General features: G+C 43.9%; 1 protein-coding gene across 1 annotated transcript in view; it reads left to right on the top strand.

Annotated features, from left to right (window-relative positions):
• Positions 1-24,314, top strand: part of LOC100136701 (sodium channel protein type 4 subunit alpha) — a 210,328-nt gene that overhangs the window by 15,329 nt on the left and 170,685 nt on the right. Inside the window, exons 2-3 of the mRNA XM_036934870.1 lie at positions 17,171-17,479; positions 23,529-23,647. Coding sequence (XP_036790765.1) covers positions 17,213-17,479; positions 23,529-23,647 — 386 coding nt within the window. The 5' untranslated portion in view covers positions 17,171-17,212. The remainder of the gene's footprint in view (positions 1-17,170; positions 17,480-23,528; positions 23,648-24,314) is intronic.

The following is a 24,314-nucleotide window of genomic DNA, read 5'->3' as shown; positions in this document are numbered from 1 at the left end:
CCCTTCACTGGAACTAACGGGCCTAGACCGAACCATGAAAAACAGCCCCAGACCATTATTCCTCCTCAAACCAAACTTTACAGTTGGCACTATGCATTGGAACAGGTAGTGTTCTCCAAACCCAGATTCGTCCGTCGGACTGCCAGATGGTGAAGCGTGATTCATCACTCCAACGTGTTTCCACTGCTCCAGAGTCCAATGGCTGAGAGCTTTACACCACTTCAGCCAACACTTGTAATTGTGCATGGGGATCTTAGTCTTGTGTGCGGCTGCTCGTCCATGGAAACCCATTTCATGAAGCTTCCGACGAACAGTTCTTGTGCTGATGTTGCTTCCAGAGGCAGTTTGGAAATCGGTAGTGAGTGTTGCAACAGAGGCAGGTGATTTTTACGCGCCAAGTGCTTCAGCACTCGGCGGTCCCATTCTTTGAGCTTGTGTGGCCTAGCATTTTGCTTGTTACTTCTAGACGTTTCCACTTCATAACAAAATAACTTACAGTTGACTGGGGCAGTTCTAGCAGGGCAGAAATTTGAGGAACTGAATTGTTGGAAAGGTGGCATTCCTATGCCGGTGCCACGTTGAAAGTCACTGAGCTCTTCAGTACGGGACATTCTACTGACAATGTTTGTGTATGGAGATTGCATGGCTGTGTGCTCGATTTTATACACCTGTCAGCAACGGGTGTGGTTGAAATAGTTGAATCCACTAATTTGGCTTTTGTGTATATAGTGTATATAGCCAAACTGAAAATTGGACCAAGACAGTTAAATCTCTCACACTTTTACAGTCTTAACTGGACAGTTTTGTTGAAGCCCATCGTTTTATTCTTCTTTTTAACCAATGGGTAGGCTTTTACCTCACTGCCAAATAGTGTAGAATTTAAAAGAGACTCCTAAGGCATGTGGATAAGAACCAATGAGACAATGGCCATTGTCCATACTAACATACCATGTACACTTGGAATAAGCAATGTATTGAGTATGCATTCTAAATAATATGCTAGTGCTGCTATTGGAACAGACCACGTTGTGTTCCATTGCGAAAGGTCCGCTGTTGTATTGGAACAGAGCCTATGACACTGGACAATGAGAGTATGCACAATGCATGACTCCTCCAACCTGAATGACACCTGTCACCGTACTCCAACTGACACCAGCAACTGTGTGTGTATGTGTGTGTGTGTGTGTGAATATTTAGCTAGCAGGGGCGTCTAACAGGGAGTCTAATAATATCAGAGTTGACTCGTCCACCACGGGGGCCCTGGGATAACTCATGGTTGGCTTTGGCTCGGCATGGTGCGAGAGTGGCTGAAACAACACCGTCCTGAAAGGCACAGGACACAGGTGGTGACGAGCTGCTGGTTGATAATCTTTAGGCGGGGGAATCAAAGAAAAGTGATTGCTGAGCAGCGAAGCAGCGAAGCAGCGAAGCAGCGAAGCACTTCCACAGGCGAGGTGAAAGTCCAGGTTATAAGGCTGAGGATATAAGGCTGGAGCTAGGGCCAAACCCAGGAAAGACTGACCCAATGACTTTCAAAAAACAGGCAGGCAGGCAGGCAGGCAGGCAGGCAGGCAGGCAACAAGGTACACACACATACTACATGTTAATGTTTTTTTTAATGTATTTAGATTTTAAAGTATTTTGTCTGTAAAGTCTTTTTCGTTGTGTCGGAACCCAGTAAGACTAGCTGTTGCCATTGGTGTTGGCTAATGGGGATCTTAAGTAATCACATCAAAATCAAGGCAGCCAGGTAGCCAAGCAGGCAGCCAAGCAGGCAGGCAATTTAGGCATTTAGGCATTTAGGCAGGCATCTAGATAGACAGGCAGGCAGGCAGGCATCTAGATAGACAGGCAGGCAGGCAGGCATCTAGATAGGCAGGCAGAACTTTCAAATCAGGCACCACTACAGACAGAACATCCATATGGACAGGCCCACCTGCTGACACGAGAGATATTCTCTCTCTCTCTCTCTCTCTCTCTCTCTTTTCCCCTCTCTCTCTTCCCCTCTCTCTCTCTCTCTCCCCCTCTCTCTCTCTCTCTCTCTCTCTCTCTCTCTCTCTCTCTCTCTCTCTCTCTCTCTCTCTTTGTCTCTGTCTCTCCACCTCCACACACTGACTGGGGATTGACTGAGACGATGTGTTTTCTAATGTTGCGATTCACCTCATTTTTCATTCTAGTGTTTTCACCTCTTAGCACGGTCACCCTCTCGAAATTTGTCAATAACCGTCAAATTAACCAGAGCACAATTATGTGGCAGCATTCATATCACCATAAAATGGTGTGAAACAGCATTTTATTGTACCTCCAGAGTGGAATTGAATCTGAACAACACCACACATGGGACTGGTTTCCCAGACATAGAATAAACTTAGTCTCGCACTAAAAGTTATTTCAATGGATTTTCCATTGGATTTTTTTTGTCAAGGACTCGGCTTAATCTAGTCAACCCTTAGTGTAATTTTAATGATTCTCTTTTGGTTATCGAGTCCTCCCATTCTATTGTTTCCAGTGCTGACATGTGGAGTCATCCTTGATGAGTGTTGCTTTAATGTTCTTTTAAACGTTGCCTCCATGTTGCCACCCGAGTAGATCTGGCCAAACAGAGTATAGATTTCAGATGTAAATCAACCGCAACCCAACCATCTGCTCAGGTGTTCTTCATTATTTACTGTACTTGTTTCCCACTCTGACAGCGGTCATTACTTTAGAGCGAGATGGATGTCTCACATGTTTAACCAAACTAAGCTGCAGCGAAGCCCAAGCCGCCCCCCTGAGCTGTGAATGTCCCTGTCAGTCAGAAGGCAGGCGACCTTAATGACTCAGTTAACACACACACACACACACACACACACACGGCTAATACACCACCTATGAATCCTACCATTCCATGATCACAGGCCAACTCCCAGGCCTGCCACTGCCTCTGGATGAGATATTAATAACAGGATTGCTGGAGTATTCCACTGCTTGCTCATCCCAACGTCTAGCATTTGGCATTTGGTCATTTTTGTGTTGTTTAAACGGTTTGTTTGTATGGTTGTATAGATGTCGGATAATAACCATATTACAACCTGTGTTTTTTTTCATGACGGCAATCAAGTCAGGGAATTTTTGGTGTGTTTTTTTTTTTTACAATTAAATATTTTAGAGGGTGTCATCTGATAGTTGTGCAGAAAATAATATTCATATTAAATAGGGAAATTTGATTTCCAATTTGATTAATTTGCAACAAAATACAAAAAAATACAAACCTACATGACAAGACAAATACAAGACTGTAAGTAGGTGGCAGTACCTACAGGATACAGTCCTTGTTTGTGTATCAAATGACACCCTCCCCAATGTGCTGTCAGACAATGAGTTGACCTACTCCTGTGTGTGAAATGGTGAAACAGAGGCTTTACTTCTGATAAGGAGGGAAGAATTTCTGAACCTACCTGGGAGGTGTGTCTTTCACCTCTGCTAGGCAATTAGTGCTAGTACTTCAGTAGCTCCTGTTTTTTTTCATAAGCATCTGTAAGTGGCAGAGTTGTCAAGTGGCACTGCCGAGTTGCTCTGCAGAGTTATTGGAGGAAGGAAAGTAGGAAAGTTCCACTCTCTCACTTGAGTATCTTACCTAGTTACTTTCAGATGATCTCATTTTGTTCTTCAGTAGCTTTGGCAAGTATGTGTGTTTTTTTAATCCTAGTTCGCTCCTCTGCCTGAAGGTTTTACAGACGCTCTCCACCTCGTGGCTGCAACCCTTCTAATTTAGTGTACCCTGCGTGCACTACCCATGTGGAATTCCTAATCTCCGGCAACATTTGGAACTGACAAATTGCCGTCATTAAAGCTGAGTTAATCTCAGCCTACAGTATATTGTCCTTCAGTCTCTACACTTTTTTGTCCCTGACAGAGACATGGATTTCCCCAGACAACACTGCTACTCCAGCTGCTCTCTCATCATTTGACTGTGTGTTCTCTCATAGTCCGAGAGCATCTGGTCGTTGCAGTGGTGGCACAAATCTACTCATTTCTGGAGATTTTCCATGCAGCCACTGTCACATGTCCACTCAAGTTTAACATTGTTGTCATTTATCATCCACTAGGTGCCCTTGAACAATTCCCCAATGAGCTTGACATCTCGATAAGCTCATTTCCCGACACTGGCTGACCACTCATCGTACTGGGCGACTTTGACCTCCCGACACCTGACTTCAATTAATTTCTTTCCACCTTTTCCTACTCCTTTTCCTCTTTTGACCTCACCCTTTCTGTCACCTCACAAGGCAGGCAATACGCTTGACTTGATCTTCACTAGAGGCTGTTCACTCACTAATCTCACTGCAACCCATCTCCATGTCTCTAATCAGTACTTTTCTCTCCATCTCTCCTCCAACTCTACCCACTCAGCACCTACCCAGATGGTCATGCACCACAGCAATATTCACTCTCCCTCTCCCACGACTCTCTCCTCTTCTATCCTATCCCCTTTCCTTTCGGCTAAATCCTTTTTTCTCCTTTTTTTGTCTTTTGACTCTACCTTTTCGACCCTACTCTCCTCCCTTTCCGCATCAATTGACTCTCACTGCCCCCTTTTCTTCTAGCTGGCTCAACATTCCCCTCCCCCTCCCACTCCGTGCTAACAGAATGGGGCTGTGGGCAGCTGAATGGAAACGGAGGAAAACTAAACTTCCGGAGGACCTATCATCCTTCCACTCCCTCCTCTCTGCCTTCTCTTCCTCTGTATCTGCTGCTAAAGCCGCTTTCTATCACTCTAAATTTCAAGCTTCTCCCTCCAAACTCTATTCCACTTTCACCTCCAGCCTTAAAACTTCTTATGGCTAGGGGTTCCGCTAGCGGCACCCCTCGACAACATTCCGCTGAAAAGGCAGCAGGCAAAATTTCACACATTAACAAGTGGAATAGAGCAAATGAAAGATACACTTCTTGTTATTCTACCCATCATGTCCGATTTCAAAAAGGCTTTACAGCGAAAGCACAACATATGATTATGTTTGGTCAGAGCCAAGTCACAAAAACACACACAGCCATTTTTCCAGCCAAAGAGAGGAGTCACAAAATTAAGAATTAGAGATAAAATGAACTTCTTATGCCTGGGTGCAGTATTGAGTAGCTTGGATGAATAAGGTGCCCAGAGTAAACTGCCTGCTACTCTGTCCCCGTTGCTAATATATGCATATTATTATTAGTATTGGATAGAAAACACAGTTTCTAAAACTGTTTGAATGATGTCTGTGAGTATAACATAACTCATATGGCAGGCAAAAACCTGAGACAAAATCCAACCAGGAAGTGGGAAATCTGAGGTTGGTCGATTTTCAACTCAGCCCCTATTGAAGATACAGTGGGATAATGGTCATCTTGCACTTCCTAAGGCTTCCACTAGATGTCAACCGTCTTTAGAAACTTGTTTGAGGCTTCTACTGTAAAATGGGTGTTGAATGAGAGGGGAATGAGTCAGAGGTCTGCCAGCAGTCACAAGCTCAGTCACGCGCATTCACATGAGAGGCAGCTCCCGTTCCTTTGCTTTTCTGAAGACAAAGGAATTCTCCGGTTGGAATATTATTGAAGTTTTATGTTAAAAACATCATAAAGATTGATTCTATACATCGTTCGACATGTTTCTATGGACTGTAACAGAACTTTTTGACATTTTGAACTATCCCTTTAAGTAATAGAGTGCGAGCTCATTTTGTAAAAAATAAATAAAAATCAACAATCAACAATGAAGCAACATGTTAGCAAGAACACCAAGGACACATTTGAATAATCAAACAGTGCCACTGATTATAAACGCACACACAAGCTGCGTCTGAGGCCAATTCTGAGAGACTATGACTTCTCAAATCAATGACCCCTACGTGACCCCGTACCCCCCCTCCTTTCAAGCCTCTTTATTTCTTAATTTACTCTCATTTCTCATCTTTTTCACTCTTCCCCTCTTGTCTCCTCTTACCCTGTGGTCGGAGCGAGGGAGTTGATTACACAGAGGGTTCAGTTCGGGTACAGTTGTCTTGCCCAGATGAATAATCTGTCACGAGGTGGAAATAGGGGGGGTCACCAGTCATCGATGATAGCTTTTTGTCCTCACCCCCTTGTTATTAAGCATGTAACGGTTTCAGCGAGGCTCAGGGTGTGTGTGAACGCATCTGTGTGTGTGTGTGTGTGTGTGTGTGTGTGTGTGTGTGTGCACATTTTAAGTGAAGGGAGCTAGATTAAAGACATGCTGTAACCCTATAAAATCAAATCAAATTTGATCTGTCACATGCTTCATAAACAACAGGTGTAGACTAACAGTGAAATGCTTACGGGTCCTTCCCAACAACGCAGAGAGAGAGAAAATCCCATTAATAATAGAAAAATAAGAACACAAGGAATAAATACACAATGAGTAAAGATAACTTGGCAGTATACACATGGAACAATTGCAGAGGTATGAGGCAATTGAGGTAGATATGTATAGTTCGGAAGTTTACATCACTTAGGTTGGAGTCATTAAAACTTGTTTTTAAAACACTCCACACATTTCTTGTTAACAAACTATAGTTTTGGCAAGTCGGTTAGGACATCTACTTTGTGCATGACACAAGTAGCTTTTCCAACAATTGTTTACAGATATATTATTTCACTTATAATTCACTGGATCACAATTCCAGTGGGTCAGAAGTTTACATACACTAAGTTGACTGTGCCTTTAAACAGCTTGGAAAATTCCAGAAAATTATGTCATGGCTTTAGAAGCTTTTGATAGGCTTATTGACATAATTTGAGTCAGTGGGAGGTGTACCTGTGGATGCATTTCAAGGCCTACCTTCAAACCCAGTGCCTCTTTGCTTGACATCATGGGAAAAGCAAACGAAATCAGACAAGACCTCAGAAAACAAATTGTTGACCTCCACAAGTCTGGTTCATCCTTGGGAGCAATTTCCAAATGCCTGAAGGTACCACGTTTATCTGTACAAACAATAGTACACAAGTATAAACACCATGGGACCACGCAGCCGTCATACCACTCAGGAAGGCAACACATTCTCTCTCCTAGAGATGAACGTACTTTGGTGTGAGAAGTGCAAATCAATCCTAGAACAACAGCAAAGGACCTTGTGAAGTTGCTGGAGGAAACAGGTACAAAAGTATCTATATCCACAGTAAAACGAGTCCTATGTCGACATAACCTGAAAGGCCACTCAGCAAGGAAGAAGCCACTGCTCCAAAACCGCCATAAAAAATAGCCAGACTACAGTTTGCAACTGCACATGGGGACAAAGATCATACATTTTGGAGAAATGTCCTCTGGTCTGATGAAACAAAAATAGAACTGTTTGGCCATAATGACCATTGTTATGTTTGGAGGAAAAAGGGGGATGCTTGCAAGCCGAAGAACACCATCCCAACTATGAAGCACGGGGGGTGGCAGCATCATGTTGAGGGGTACTTTGCTGCAGGAGGAACTGGTGCACTTCACAAAATAGATGGCATCATGAGGCAGGCAAGTTATGTGGATATATTGAAGCAACATCTCAAGACATCAGTCAGGAAGTTAAAGCTTGGTCGCAAATGGGTCTTCCAAATGGACAATGACCCCAAGCATACTTCCAAAGTTGTGCCAAAATGGCTTAAGGACATCAAAGTCAAGGTATTTGAGTGGCCATCACAAAGCCCTGACCTCAACCCTGTAGAACAAATGTGTCTGAGCAAGGAGGCCTACAAACCTGACTCAGTTACACCAGCTCTGTCAGGAGGAATGGGTCAAAATTCACCCGACTTATTGTGGGAAGCTTGTGAAAGGCTACCCGAAATGTTTGACCCAAGTTAAACAATTTATAGGCAATGCTACCAAATAGTAATTGAGTGTATGTAAACTTCTGACCCACTGAGAATGTGATGAAAGAAATAAAAGCTGAAATAAATCATTTTCTCTACTCTACTATTATTCTGACATTTCACATTCTTAAAATAAAGTGGTGATCCTAACACCTAAGGCAGGGACTTTTTACTTGGATTAAATGTCAGGAATTGTGGAAAACTGAGTTTTAATGTATTTGGCTAAGGTGTATGTAAACTTCCGACTTCAACTGTACGTATAGGTAGGGGTAAAGTGACTTGGCAACATAATAGATAATAAACAGTAACTGCGATGTGATGATTCAAAATAATTTTTGCAAAAAAGGCTCAATGCTGATAGTCCTGGTAGCTATTGGTTAACTGAACAAAAATATGAACCAACATGTGAAGTGTTGGTCCCATGTTTCATGAGCTGAAATTAAATATCCCAAAAATGTTCCATACTCACATGGTTTACGGCCCTGTTAGTGATCCAAGATCATTACACAGGTGCACCTTGTACTGGGGACAATAAAAGGCCACTCTAAAATGTGCAGTTCTGTCATAAAACACAATGCCACAGATGTTTTGAGGGATTGTGCAATTGGCATGCTGACTGCTGGAATGTCCACCAGAAATTTTCCCAGAGAATTTAGTGTTAATTTCTCTACCATAAGCCGCCTCCAGAGAAGTTGGCAGTATGTCCAACCGACCTCACAACCACAGACCACGTGTAACCACGCCAGCCCAGAACCTCCACATCCGGCTTCTTCACGTGTGGGATCATCTGTGATCAGCCACCTGGACAACTGATGAAAATTAGGAATATTTATGTTGGCAATAAAGCCCTTTTGTGGGGAAAAACTCATTCTATGCCCTTCTAGTCCCACCCATGTCTGCGCCCCTGCCCACTGTTGAAATCCATAGATTAGGACCTAATGAATTTATTTCAATTGACTGATTTCTTTATATGAACTGTAACTCAGTAAAACCATTTAAATTGTTGCATGTTGGATACATTTTTTTGTTCAGTATATTTAACTAACTATTTAGCATTCTTATGGATTGGGGGTAGAAGCTGTTCAGGGTCCTATTGGTTCAAGCCTTGGTGCATCGGGACTGTTTGCCATACCGTAGCAAAGATAACAGTGTATTACTTGGTTGGCTGTAGTCTTTGACCATTTTCAAGGCCTTCCTCTGACACCGCCTGGTATAGAGGTCCTGGATGGCAGGGAGCTTGGCCCCAGTGATGTACCGGACAATACGCACTACCCTCTGTAGTTCCTTGCGGTCAGATGTCAAGCAGTTGCCATATCAAATGGTCATGCAGCCAGTCAAGATGCTCTCAATGGTGCAGCTGTATAACATTTTGAGGATCTGGGGGCCCATGCTGAATCCTTTCAGTCTCCTGAGGGGGAAGAGGCGTTGTCGTGCCTTCTTCACGACTGTGTTGATGTGTGTGGACTGTGATAATTCCTTAGTGATATGGACAGTGAGGAACTTGGAAGCTTTTGATAGGGAGTTAAAGGGATATGTGACTGCGTGCAGTATGAAGGAACTTAGCTGTAGTTTCGCGAGCCAATACTATCTAGCGTTAGCACAATGACTGGAAGTCTACAGGTACGGTAGCATTGCGGTAGCATTGACCTTTAAAGTAATAACTAACTGATGATAAAGAAGCCGTCCGCTATTACGCCGGCACAATTGATTAAGTATGATCCCCTTTCCCCCTTATCACGGTGACTATGGAATCATTTGAACAAAGCCTGTATTTTGTAGGATGACTTACAGCCATGAAAGGCTCAGTGTTTCTTCCAGTGACTGGCTCCTTTGCGAACTGAGCATCAAGGTTAGAGGTGCACGACACACAATCACGATGAAGAATAACTCCGCTGTCAGCCTCTGTTGACCGTGGTACGTGAGTGTGAGAATGTCATGCTTGACACGCACATGCACCCGAAGTCTCTGTCCATTTATGTCACTCTGTTTAAATCCTAGAATGAATCGTCAATTGCACAGTAACACTTCAGAAAAACAAATAATGTTTCTTACCTACCAACATTATTTCCTCACATCTCCCGATGAACTGTTTATATGTATTTATACAACGAGTGGGTCTAATCCTGAATGCTGATTGGTTAAAACCGCATTCCAGCCAGTGTCTATTTCACAAGTTACCACCGGCTAAATCTATGACGTTAAAATGCCACCCTCCCAGGCTACCATACGATGGTGAGACACGAACGTGTGGGTATGAAGACGAGTCATCCCACAGCATCCAGTCAGTCCCTTCAGGGTTATGGCTTTTCTTACATCCTAGTACATGTTGGGATTTTTTTTATAGGAAACATAAACAAATCATGTTGACAGCCTGTAAAGTGAGAGATTATTCTCCCTGCTTCGGTTGAATAGGCTGGACAGAGGCTCTGACTGAGCCCTTAGCCTCTGGCACCGCTGGTACACTGCTCCTCCATGTGTTGCACTTTATTTCTGATTTCCCAAAGCAATACCAGGTCAATCCCCAGTCCCAGGATAGACGGGTTTAGGGTGGAATTGGGGGGCAGAGAGTGGTGGGCTTGACCCCAGCGCTGAAGTAAGGTGCCAGGTCTCCCTTGAAAAAGCAATATTTTGACCTCAATGGGATAGGTAAAATAAAGATTAGGTTAAGTTATGATTTGTTGGGGTTTTCCTGGGTTATGGCACAATAGCTGTGGTGTGTTCAATGAGGTGAAATGTTCATAACATTTCAGACAGAAATATCGCTGACATGATTCCTAATTCTACTCAGCAGACAATTACATTTGTTCTTTACAATATATTTCTATCTGCATGTTGTGCATTACTGAATAACCTACTGTTTTCATCCCATTAGTTTCAATGCCAGGTAACCTGACCAGGACTTAGGTCTTTAGCTCACTTTTGTCAATCCTACCAGAAAAAGAAAACATCAGTGACAGTGATGTCGTTTTGATTATGATCAGAAGTATAGAAATATAAAAAATGAGAGGGTTGTAATTTCAGAGCAAAGAAATAGGCACTGGGGATCTCTACTTGAAATTATTTCTTGATAGGCTCTCTGCTTTCCCTCTTTATTTCCCTCCTGTCTCTTTATCTGCCCATCATATATAAATCATAATGCCTCATGTCTCTTTATCTGCCCCATAACGAAATCATAGTGCTGAAAGTGGCAAAGTCCTATTTTGCAATGTGTTTTACATTGCAAAGAAGCATCCTAGTGATATTCTCTGCTCTTGCCCAGTTGTTTTTGTTTGTGTGTGTGTGTGTGTGTGTGTGTGTGTGTGTGTGTGTGTGTGTGTGTGTGTGTGTGTGTGTGCGTGTGCGTGTGCATGCCTGTGTGTGTGTGATTGTGTGTAGTGAGCAAGCTGTTCTAAATCATCGACATCTGGCCCAGAAGTTTTGCGCTCCTATCCTCAGGTAAACCCTGTATTTCCCCCATATCCCTTTTGTTCGGACTTCACTTTAGACGCCTGCGCTCATGTGCTGCAGCTGAAGGACCCAAGCGGGGTAGGCAGCGAGCCTTTGAAATGAATCCAAGGCCCATTTAACTTGTTCAATGCCCCTGGTGACTTATATAGTGCACTCCAGTGGACCAACCCTATTTTGGGAAGGAATTGTATTTGCCTAAATGGACTCTCAGTCAAGCTGGCCGAGCTGGCCTTTACATTCAATGAACTCCAGCTATACTGACTACAGGGTGCTAGACTACAGAGTGTTAGAGTACAGTTCATTAAACTACAGGTCACTAGACTACAGGGTGCTAGACTACAGGGTGCTAGACTACAGGGTGCTAGACTACAGGGTGCTGGACTACAGGTTGATGGACTATAGGTCACTAGACTAGTGTGTTGGACTACAGTGCGCTAGACGACAGGTCACTAGACTACAGTGTGTGACTACTGGTCACTACACTACAAGTTGGTAGACTACAGGTCACTAGACTACAGGGTGCTAGACTACAGGGTGCTAGACTACAGGCTGCTAGACTACAGGGTGCTAGACTACATGTTGTTAGACTACAGGGTGTTAGACTACAGGGTGTTAGACTACAGGGTGTTAGACTACAGAGTGCTAGACTACAGGTCACTAGACTACAGTGAGTTACACTACAGGGAGTTAGACTACATTGTGGTAGACTACAGTGAGTTACACTACAGGGAGCTAGACTACATTGTGGTAGACTACAGGTAGTTAGACTACAGGGTGTTAAACTACAGGGTGTTAGACTACATTCTGTTGGACTACATGGTGTTAGACTGCATTGTGCTAAACTATAGGGTGTTAGACTACAGGGTGTTAGACAACAGGGTGCTAGACTACAGCGTGTTAGACTACATTCTGTTGGACTACATGGTGTTAGACTACATTGTGGTAAACTACATTGTGGTAGACTACAGGGTGTTAGACTACAGGGTGTTAGACTACATTCTGTTGGACTACATGGTGTTAGACTGCATTGTGCTAAACTATAGGGTGTTAGACCACAGGGTGTTAGACAACAGGGTGCTAGACTACAGCGTGTTAGACTACATTCTGTTGGACTACATGGTGTTAGACTACATTGTTCTAGACTATAGGGTGTTAGACTACAGGGTGTTAGACTACAGGGTGTTAGACTATAGGGTGCTACACTACAAGGTGTTAGACTACATTGTGTTAGACTACATTGTGCTAGACTACAGGGTGCTAGACTACAGGGTGTTAGACTACATATTGGTAGACTACAGGGTGTTAGACTACATAGTGGTAGACAACAGGGTGGTAGACTACAAGGTGTTAGACTACAGGTCACTAGACTACAGTGTGCTAAATTACAGTGTGCTAAACTACAGTTTGTTAGACTACATGGTGTTAGACTACAGGGTGTTAGACTACAGGGTGTTAGACTACAGGGTGTTAGACTACATTGTGTTAGACTACAGGGTGTTAGACTACATTGTGTTAGACTACAGGGTGTTAGACTACAGGGTGTTAGACTACATTGTGGTAGACTACAGGGTGATAGACTACATGGTGTTAGACTACATTGTGGTAGACTACAGGGTGTTAGACTATAGGGTGTTAGACTACATTGTGGTAGACTACATTGTGGTAGACTACATTGTGGTAGACTACATTGTGGTAGACTACAGGGTGTTAGACTATAGGGTGTTAGACTACAGGGTGTTAGACTACATTGTGGTAGACTACATTGTGGCAGACTACATTGTGGTAGACTACATTGTGGTAGACTACAGGGTGTTAGACTATAGGGTGTTAGACTGCAGGGTGTTAGACTACATTGTGGTAGACTACAGGGTGTTAGACTACATTGTGGTAGACTACAGGGTGTTAGACTATAGGGTGTTAGACTACAGGGTGTTAGACTACAGGTCACTAGACTACAGTGTGCTAAATGACAGTGTGCTAAACTACAGTTTGTTAGACTACAGGGTGCTGGACTACAAGGTGGTAGACTACAAGGTGTTAGACTACAGGGTGCTAGACTACAGGGTGTTAGACTCTAGTTTGCTGGACTACTAAGTGTTAGACTACATTGTGCTAGACTACATTGTGCTAGACTACAGGGTGCTAGACTACAGGGTGTTAGACTACAGGGTGCTAGACTACAGGGTGTTAGACTCTAGGTTGCTAGACAACAGGGTGCTAGACTACAGGGTGTTAGACTACAGGGTGCTAGACTACAGGGTGTTAGACTACAGGGTGCTAGACTACAGGGTGTTAGACTCTAGGTTGCTGCACTACTAGGTGTTAGACTACATTGTGCTAGACTACAGGGTGCTAGACAACAGGGTGCTAGACTACAGGGTGCTAGACTACATTGTGCTAGACTACAGGGTGCTAGACTACAGGGTGCTAGACTACAGGGTGTTAGACTACAGGTGCTAGACTACAGGGTGTTAGAACACATTGTGCTAGACTACAGGGTGGTAGACTACAGGGTGTTAGAACACATTGTGCTAGACTACAGGGTGGTAGACTACAGGGTGTTGACTACAGGGTTTTAGAACACATTGTGCTAAACTACAGGGTGTTAGACTACAGAGTGCTAGACTACAGGGTGTTAGCAGATGTTATTTGTCATATACACATATTTAGCAGATGTTATTGGTCTCATACACATATTTAGCAGATGTTATTGGTCATATACACATATTTAGCAGATGTTATTGGTCATATACACATATTTAGCAGATGTTATTGGTCACATACACATATTTAGCAGATGTTTTTGGTCACATACACATATTTAGCAGATGTTATTGGTCACATACACATATTTAGCAGATGTTATTGGTCACATACACATATTTAGCAGATGTTATTGGTCACATACACATATTTAGCAGATGTTATTGGTCACATACACATATTTAGCAGATGTTATTGGTCACATACACATATTTAGCAGATGTTATTGGTCACATACACATATTTAGCAGATGTTATTGGTCACATACACATATTTAGCAGATGTTATTGGTCACATATACATATTTAGCAGATGTTATTGGTCTCATATACATATTTAGCAGATGTTATTGGTCACATACACATATTTAGCAGATGTTATTGGTCACATATACATATTTAGCAGATGTTATTGGTCTCATATACATATTTAGCAGATGTTATTGGTCATATACACATATTTAGCAGATGTTATTGGTCTCATATACATATTTAGCAGATGTTATTGGTCATATACACATATTTAGCAGATGTTATTGGTCACATACACATATTTAGCAGATGTTATTGGTCTCATATACATATTTAGCAGATGTTATTGGTCATATACACATATTTAGCAGATGTTATTGGTCTCATATACATATTTAGCAGATGTTATTGGTCATATACACATATTTAGCAGATGTTATTGGTCACATACACATATTTAGCAGATGTTATTGGTCTCATATACATATTTAGCAGATGTTATTGGTCATATACACATATTTAGCAGATGTTATTGGTCACATACACATATTTAGCAGATGTTATTGGTCATACACACATATTTAGCAGATGTTATTGGTCACATACACATATTTAGCAGATGTTATTGGTCATATACACATATTTAGCAGATGTTATTGGTCACATACACATATTTAGCAGATGTTATTGCGGGTATAGCGAAAAAAAAAAAAAATAGGAGCTAGAAGCAGAGCTGTCATGTCTGTCGGCGTCATCTTACCCATTACTGTTCTCTGACCGTGTAGCGGTGGGGGGTTTACAGGTCACTGATGTGTTGAGAACGGGGGACAGCTCTGACCGTGTAGCGGTGGGGGGTTAACAGGTCACTGATGTGTTGAGAACGGGGGACAGCTCTGACCGTGTAGCTGTGGGGGGTTAACAGGTCACTGATGTGTTGAGAACGGGGGACAGCTCTGACCGTGTAGCGGTGGGGGGTTAACAGGTCACTGATGTGTTGAGAACGGGGGACAGCTCTGACCGTGTAGCGGTGGGGGGTTAACAGGTCACTGATGTGTTGAGAACGGGGGACAGCTCTGACCGTGTAGCGGTGGGGGGTTAACAGGTCACTGATGTGTTGAGAACGGGGGACAGCTCTGACCGTGTAGCGGTGGGGGGTTAAGTTGTCTGTTTTCTTCCATTTTGGTGCCCTGTTCTCTTGTCTGCTTGGCCACACGTTGTGATGTTAGTCAGTGATGACCGCATGCACACAATCCCACATTGCCTATACCGTAATAGGCCTATTACATAAAGACCTATAGACAAAAGACATGAGAAAATAAATAAGCTCTGCATTTGCTGCTTGTGATGCATGTACAGTGCGGCACAGTGCAGTACAGTACAATGCAGTACAGTACAGTCATTCTGTTTCAGTGGTGATGTGTTATCAGGATATCCAAGTCTGCGATGCGATCTCTGGGCTTCATAACAACAACGCATTATAAGAGGTTTCCATTAAATTAGCCACCATGCTTTCCAATGGATGTACACAGCAAATGCAAACAACACAACACGTTATTAACTCAAGCGCTCATTGAATTATCTTTATATTTCCCAAAATATCTGTAATACAAGCACTGAACACGTTGATTATATTCATGTTACACATGAATCCTGGACTGGTGGTTACTACGATAATTATTCAGACTATACATAAGGGGTCATGTGAGCTTGATGTGAAAACATGGACAGATGAGAGAGGCAGGATTCTGCCAAAGCAAAGGCAGACGTGACGTTGGTTAAGATTCTGCTGTAAGGGGGTGAAAAGCAACCCAAGCGTACTGCCGTTCTGTTCAGCCCTGCACAATGTCCGTTGCGTCAGGGGTCAGTGCAATGCGGGCTGCCCGGTTGCGGCGAACAACTAAAACTGTGTGGAAATAAAAGACAAGGTTTCAGATGCATGGTATACTGGCGCAGGAGGCCACACAAAGGCCAAGGAGCCAAACACAGATTAATCGAACTCGTTTATAAAGCTGCAAAACAGGACGGGATACATTTACCATAAGCTTTAATGCGGGTCAGGCCTGAGATGTTGTTTAACATCTTTAATATCTTATTGTGTGGTGGACTCTCATTGAAATACTGCATTTGAGGACTATTTTAATGGGTGTATTGACCCAGAAAGTGATTCTGAAGACGAATATTGAGTACAACTTTATGAGCATTTATTTAAGTGATAATGCCAGAGAAGGTGGTGTTTGGAGGATGCAGTTGAAGCCGGAAGTTTACACACACCTTAGCCAAATACATTTAAACTCAGTTTTTCACAATTCCTGACATTTAATCCTAGTAAAAATTATCTGTCTTAGGTCAGTTAGGATCCCCACTTTATTTTAAGAATATGAAATGTCAGAATAATAGTAGAGAGAATTATTTATTTCAGCTTTTATTTCTTTCATCACATTCCCAGTGGGTCAGAAGTTTACATACACTCAATTAGTATTTGGTAGCATTGCCTATAAATTGTTTAACTTGGGTCAAACGTTTTGTGTAGCCTTTCACAAGCTTCCCACAATTATTTGGGTGAATTTTGACCCATTCCTCCTGACAGAGCTGGCGCCACCATCTTTTTTTGAGGACAGAGAGGCATTGCCCGTGCTGAAGAGATAATGGGGGTGAATGGGAGGCTATATCAATGACAACCCCCCCCCCCCCCCCCCCCCCCCCCTAAGCTTTGCTTATACAGTACTATAGCAACCAAATAGGACCTTAGGCTAACTCCGGTCTGCTTTCAGGGTTGATAACCCTCCCATGTGTGACTGCCATGTTGATGAACCTTTTACGTCTCCCGATCTCTGTCTATCTCCCCCTCCGTACTCTCTCTCTTTCCCTCCCCTCCTGGTAGCTGGTGAAGTCATCCCTAGGACAGGAGACTCAGGATGAGAAGATGGCCACCGTGCTGCTACCACCGGGTCCTGACAGCTTGCACCGGTTTACCTGGGAGTCCCTGGCTGCCGTGGAGCAGCGGATCGCCGAGGAAGAGGCCCGGCGCACCAAGCACTACCAGGAGGACCTGGGAGATGTGGAGCTGCCCAGGCCCCGGGCCGACCTGGAGGCCGGCAAACAGCTGCCGCGCATCTTCGGCGACATCCCCAACGGCCTGGTGGGCATCCCACTGGAGGACTTCGACCCGTTCTATTTCATGAACCAGAGAGTGAGAAGAGGGTGGGAGGGGTTCTCGAGGGGGGCTGTGGGTGGGTGTGTGGGTGTGTCAGTGTGTTGTGTGTGTCTTGAGTGTCCTTACACTTATGTGCTTGGATGCCTGAGAATATCAAACTTGTATCCAAGTGTGTGTCACTTCTTACATCACCACTGCCATCTCTTTCCTTTGTGCTTTCGACCTCCTTGAAGGATGTCCTTTTTAGTGCGACTCCAATTACTGGAATCTTCCCGTGTTCTTTTATACATCTGAACCAATTTCCTCCTCTGATGTATTCACAATGACCATCCTTATGAATGCTCTGAAATTGTATGTGTGTGTCTGTGTTTGTGTGTGTGTCTGTGTGTGACCTTGTATGTATGTGTCAGTATCAGTCCTAATGGAAACTGGCTGTGGCCAGAGCCTTTGAGGAGGGGTTGAAAGGATTCCCCATGCCCATGTTTGGACCCTGTGACTGATCCTTTGATTCAGGAAGTGTGCGTGTGTGTGCGCGTGTTTGTGTGTGCGCGTGTTTGTGTGTTCGTTTGCAGGATGTAAAGGAAAGGACAGACTGAAGGATAGCAGGACAGACAGACGGACGGACGGACGGACGGACGGACGGACGGACGGACGGACGGACGGACAGACAGACAGACAGACAGCTATCTCTAGCAGACAGAGCTAGCGGTAGAAGAAGGAGTGTGAGGGAAACAGACAGAGCTAGCAGTAGAAGAAGAAGAAAGAGTGTGAGGGAAACAGACAGAGCTAGCGGTAGAAGAGGAAGGAGTGTAAGGGAAACAAAGGGGCAAGCGGTGGAAAAAGAAGAAGGAGTGTGAGGGAAACAGACAGAGCTAGTGGTAGAAGAAGACGAAAGATTGTGAGGGAAACAGACCGAGCTAACGGTAGAAGAAGGAGTGTGAGGGAAACAGACAGATCTAACGGTAGAAGAAGGAGTGTGAGGGAAACAGACTCTGTAGAATTGTCTGTTTCCCTCACACTCCTTCTTCTACCGTTAGATCTGTCTGTTTCCCTCACACTCCTTCTTCTACCGTTAGCTCGGTCTGTTTCCCTCACAATCTTTCGTCTTCTTCTACCACTAGCTCTGTCTGTTTCCCTCACACTCCTTCTTCTTCTTCTACCGCTAGCCCCTTTGTTTCCCTTACACTCCTTCCTCTTCTACCGCTAGCTCTGTCTGTTTCCCTCACACTCTTTCTTCTTCTTCTACTGCTAGCTCTGTCTGTTTCCCTCACACTCCTTCTTCTACCGCTAGCTCTGTCTGTTTCCCTCACACTCCTTCTTCTTCTTCTACTGCTAGCTCTGTCTGTTTCCCTCACACTCCTTCTTCTTCTACCGCTAGCTCTGTCTGTTTCCCTCACACTCCTTCTTCTACCACAAGCATCTTTGTTTCCCTCACACTCCTTCTTCTACTGCTACCTCTGTCTGTTTCCCTCACACTCCGTCATCCTCTACCACTAGCTCTGTCTGTTTCCCTCACACTCCTTCTTCTTCTACCTCTAGCTCTGTCTGTTTCCCTCACACTCCTTCTTCTTCTACTGCTGCCTCTGTCTGTTTCCCTCACACTCCTTCTTCTTCTTCTACTGCTAGCTCTGTCTGTTTCCTTCACACTCCTTCTTCTTCTACTGCTATCTCTGTCTGTTTCCCTCACACTCTTTCTTCTTCTACTGCTAGCTCTGTCTGTTTCCCTCACACTCCTTCTTCTTCTACTGCTAGCTCTGTCTGTTTCACTCACACTCTTTCTTCTTCTTCTACCGCTAGCTCTGTCTGTTTCCCTCACACTCCTTCTTCTTCTGCTGCTAGCTCTGTCTGTTTCCCTCACACTCCTTCTTCTTCTACCGGTAGCTCTGTCTGTTTCCCTCACACTCTTTCATCTTCTTCTACCACTAGCTCTGTCTGTTTCCCTCATACTCCTTCTTCTACCGCTAGCTCTGTCTGTTTCCCTCTCACTCCTTCTTCTTCTTCTTCTGCTAGCTCTGTCTGTTTCCCTCACACTATTTCGTCTTCTTCTACCATTAGCTCCCTCTGTTTCCCTCACACTCCTTCTTCTACCGCTAGCTCTGTCTGTTTCCCTCACACTCCTTCTTCTACCACAAGCCTCTTTGTTTCCCTCACACTCCTTCTTCTACTGCTACCTCTGTCTGTTTCCCTCACACTCCGTCATCCTCTACCACTAGCTCTGTCTGTTTCCCTCACACTCCTTCTTCTTCTACCTCTAGCTCTGTCTGTTTCCCTCACACTCCTTCTTCTTCTACTGCTGCCTCTGTCTGTTTCCCTCACACTCCTTCTTCTTCTTCTACTGCTAGCTCTGTCTGTTTCCTTCACACTCCTTCTTCTTCTACTGCTATCTCTGTCTGTTTCCCTCACACTCTTTCTTCTTCTACTGCTAGCTCTGTCTGTTTCCCTCACACTCCTTCTTCTTCTACTGCTAGCTCTGTCTGTTTCACTCACACTCTTTCTTCTTCTTCTACCGCTAGCTCTGTCTGTTTCCCTCACACTCCTTCTTCTTCTGCTGCTAGCTCTGTCTGTTTCCCTCACACTCCTTCTTCTTCTACCGGTAGCTCTGTCTGTTTCCCTCACACTCTTTCATCTTCTTCTACCACTAGCTCTGTCTGTTTCCCTCATACTCCTTCTTCTACCGCTAGCTCTGTCTGTTTCCCTCTCACTCCTTCTTCTTCTTCTTCTGCTAGCTCTGTCTGTTTCCCTCACACTATTTCGTCTTCTTCTACCACTAGCTCCCTCTGTTTCCCTCACACTCCTTCTTCTACCGCTAGCTCTGTCTGTTTCCCTCCACTCCTTCTTCTTCTACTACCGCTAGCCCCTTTGTTTCCCTCACACTCCTTCTTCTTCTACTGCTACCTCTGTCTGTTTCCCTCACACTCCTTCGTCTTCTACCACCATCTCTGTCTGTTTCCCTCACATTCCTTCTTCTTCTTCTACTGCTAGCTCTGTCTGTTTCCCTCACACTCTTTCGTCTTCTTCCATCACTAGCACTGTCTGTTTCCCTCACACTCTTTCATCTTCTTCTACCACTAGCTCTGTCTGTTTCCCTCATACTCCTTCTTCTGCCGCTAGCTCTGTCTGTTTCCCTCACACTCCTTCTTCTTCTTCTTCTTCTTCTACTGCTAGCTCTGTCTGTTTCCCTCACACTCCTTCTTCTTCTACCGCTAGCTCTGTCTGTTTCCCTCACACTCTTTCGTGTTCTTCTACCGGTAGCTCTGTCGGTTTCCCTCACACTCCTTCTTCTTCTTCTTCTACTGCTAGCTCTGTCTGTTTCCCTCACACTCCTTCTTCTTCTACCGCTAGTTCTGTCTGTTTCCCTCACACTCCTTCTTCTTCTACTGCTAGCTCTGTCTGTTTCCCTCACACTCCTTCTTCTACTGCTAGCTCTGTCTGTTTCCCTCACACTCCTTTTACCGCTAGCTCTTTCTGTTTCCCTCACACTCCTCCTTCTTCTTCTTCTTCTTCTACTGCTAGCTCTATCTGTTTCCCTCACACTCCTCCTTCTTCTTCTTCTATTACCGCTACCTCTATCTGTTTCCCTCACACGCCTTCTTCTTCTTCTTCTTTTACAGCTAGCTCTATCTGTTTCCCTCACACGCCTTCTTCTTCTTCTTCTTTTACAGCTAGCTCTATCTGTTTCCCTCACACTCCTTCTTCCCTAATAAGTGTTTAAAGTTCTGCTTTGAAATGGGATCATGCCCCTCTCACCGTGTTGAGTAGGGCTGGTGTCGGTACTGGTGGGCCGAAACACTTCTGTTTTTCATCCTCTCCTTCTAATCAGGGACTAATTCAGACCTGAGACACCAGGTGAGTGCAATTTACTACCAGGTAGAAACAATAATCTGAAGTGTTTCGGCACTCCAAGTCCTGCGTTGAGCAGACCTGGTGTAGAGGGTGATTCTTTAAAGGAAGTGGTGTCAAACCTGTTCCATGGAGGGCCTAGTGTTGGCTGGTTTTTGTTTTTTAATTTCAATTAAACCCTAGACAACCAGGCGAAGCAGTTCCTTACTTATTAGTGACCTTAATGCATCAATGAAGTACAAGGGAGGAGCAAAAACCCTTAGAAACTCCTCTGACACATGTGCTATTTAGTACGTATTAAAGTAAACCCCCCAGAGTGGCACATTTGTGTTCCAGCCCAGCACTAGCACGTCCTGAGTGAACTTTACTCGACTTATCGTCAAGCACCTTGATCAGTTGCATCAGGTGTGATAGTGTTGGGCTGGAACAAAAATGTGCAACCCTGGGGTTACTGTAAGACTAAACATGCATTCCAGGATTTTAGGCTTTTAAGCTGGTGGATAAATCTAATTGAACTGACAGCTATGGCTGTAGTTGCTGTGGCATGAGTTGTGATTTCAGTGTGTAGCAGTTGAGAAAATACATTATGATTTGATTGAATCAGCTGCCCAGGGAGTGGAAATTATACCGTTACAGTATGTGAAAAGGACAGGGACTAGAGTAAGCTACGGTTCTCATGATGCTCAGTTTCAAATGTACTCTTTCAAAATTCATCAGTCAGTAGCTTTGGCTGGTTTGCCCAGGACCCAGAAAGAGGCTGAGGGGTGTGTGAAAAGCTATTTCTCCTGAGGATAGGTAGTTCTCCTAGGAACAGTGGACTGGTCAGCTGGATACAGTTGTGGGTCCTCAATATCTCAATTTCTCTATAACGCTCTCACTTCCTCATTGTCTATGCCTCTCTCTCTCTCTCTCTTTCTCTCTCTCTCTCTCTCTCTCTCTCTCTCTCTCTCTCTCTCTCTCTCTCTCTCCCATCTCTCGTTCCCTCTCTTTTTCTCTCTTTCACTCTCTCACTCTCTCTCCCCTCCCTCCTCAAGTCCCCAAATCTGCCCAGGTGCACATCTCCAGTGTAAACAAAACCAAGCTGTCATCATTTATCTTAAACGGTGTAGAGCTCGCTATCTGATGATCCAATAGGTTTACACGAGTTCAAAGTGAGAGAGTAGATAGATATTCAGACTTCTTTGTTGTGCAACCGTGTGGTATAGAGTGGGTTAGCTTTATTGTTCGGTATCTCTGGATAATAGAGGAACGTTAACACTACTTCACAGTATGTTCCACTCCAGTGATGTGACTACAGCCACTGTAATGTTCTCACACTTTCTCAACTACCCTGAACAGACATGTGAACAGACCTGCTTGAATTTTAAATGGACATTATACTTCAAAATCAGCATCTGTCAAATATGTTCATACCGAAGTGGTCTTCTGTTGAGATTAGTCCATGTTCCAGGCCATCTGTTTCGTAGATTCAACTAGCTACATTCCAAAATGCATTGAAAAGATAAGCACCATATAATTTCTAAAGTTTAGTATTTACGTTTTACATCCATTTGTGGTTGAGGCGTATTGCTGGATCGACACAACGGATGGCTTGGGATGTGGACTCATCTTCACATTAGACTACATTTGAGGTCTGAAAACATCTGACATACTTTGAGTGTAATGTCCCTTTAAACACAGAGCAGCGTTTGATAGAGGACATGGGAGTTCCAGCACATTCTAGGTTGGCTGTTATCATTCCCCCTCATCTCTGTGTTGTGTTGTATCTCCTATGAGGAGACTCCCTTAAGAGTTCTATAGGCCTGCTTTTTTTTAGCAGCATCTTGCTCGTTATGCCACGTAATCAGTGTTTTTGTTTGTGCCTGTGTGTGTGTGTGTGCCTGTGTGCCTGTGTGTGTGTGTGTGTGTGTGTGTGTGTGTGTGTGTGTGTGTGTGTGTGTGTGTGTGTGTGTGTGTGTGTGTGTGTGTGTGTGTGTGTGTGTGTGTGTGTGTGCATGAGTGTGTGTGTAGATGTGAGTGTGAGTGTGTGTGTGTGTAGATGTGAGTGTGTGTAGATGTGAGTGTGTATGTGTGTGTGTGTAGATGTGAGTGTGTGGTTGGTGTCACTGCAAGTTTATTGTACATCTTTATTGCCATGCCATGTTGTCCTTAACCATGACGCATCTCTCTGTCCCTTGTCCCTTTCTATCACCCCTCCCCCTCCTCCTCCTCCTCTCTGCCTATCTCACTTCCTGTTTCTCCACAGACTTTTATAGTACTGAACAAAGGGAAGGCCATCTTCCGATTTAGTGCCACATCTGCACTCTATATTTTTAGCCCCTTTCATCCTGTTAGAAGAGCATCAATAAAGGTTTTAGTACACTCATATCCTTTCTGGTGGAACACTCAACATTCCACCAACTCTTGTCTGTTTTAGGAGGTGGGTTTCAAAATGAAAATCAATGAGCAGAGATTTAACATTTGGGAGGGAAGAAAAAGCCTTGGGATAGCCTGTAAGAGCCTACTCTAGTTCAGTTTGTCTAGATAGATTGTCATGTCATTCTCGTTGTAATTATGTTGACTTTGTGTACTGATCGGGGAAATAGGGACTGGGAAGGGTGTTGAGCTGCTCAGATTTGAGCCGTTTGTGTTGCCTGCTGTCTCACCGTCAGTAAACAGAGGGAGCATCAGTCCCACTATTAGTTTGTAGTGTACTGTTTTATTACACAATCAATGATTGAGAGGATTCTGAACAGGACTAGACTTATACTCTGAAATCAGAATATTTGAGTATCTCTTGAAAATGTCTCAACACAGAATTGTCCCTTGCCTTATGTGCAATGAACTCATTGCACGTAAGTCTGACATGTTAAAATGGAAGCCTTAGAAGCCTTTTTAAACTTCAAATACACTACAAGTTAGCATTTCCTGCAGTGCAGGAAAATTCTCAGCAACAAAAGAGTGATCAGACTGGATGGTTACTGGTAGGTTATGGAATAGACTGGATGGTTACTGGTAGGTTATGTTATAGACTGGATGGTTAATGGTAGGT

The sequence above is a fragment of the Oncorhynchus mykiss genome, chromosome 11 (genome assembly GCF_013265735.2).
Source record: "Oncorhynchus mykiss isolate Arlee chromosome 11, USDA_OmykA_1.1, whole genome shotgun sequence".
NCBI lineage: Eukaryota > Metazoa > Chordata > Actinopteri > Salmoniformes > Salmonidae > Oncorhynchus > Oncorhynchus mykiss.
The sequence above is the reverse complement of the archived record's forward strand: the minus strand, read 5'-3'. Positions and strand labels throughout refer to the sequence as shown.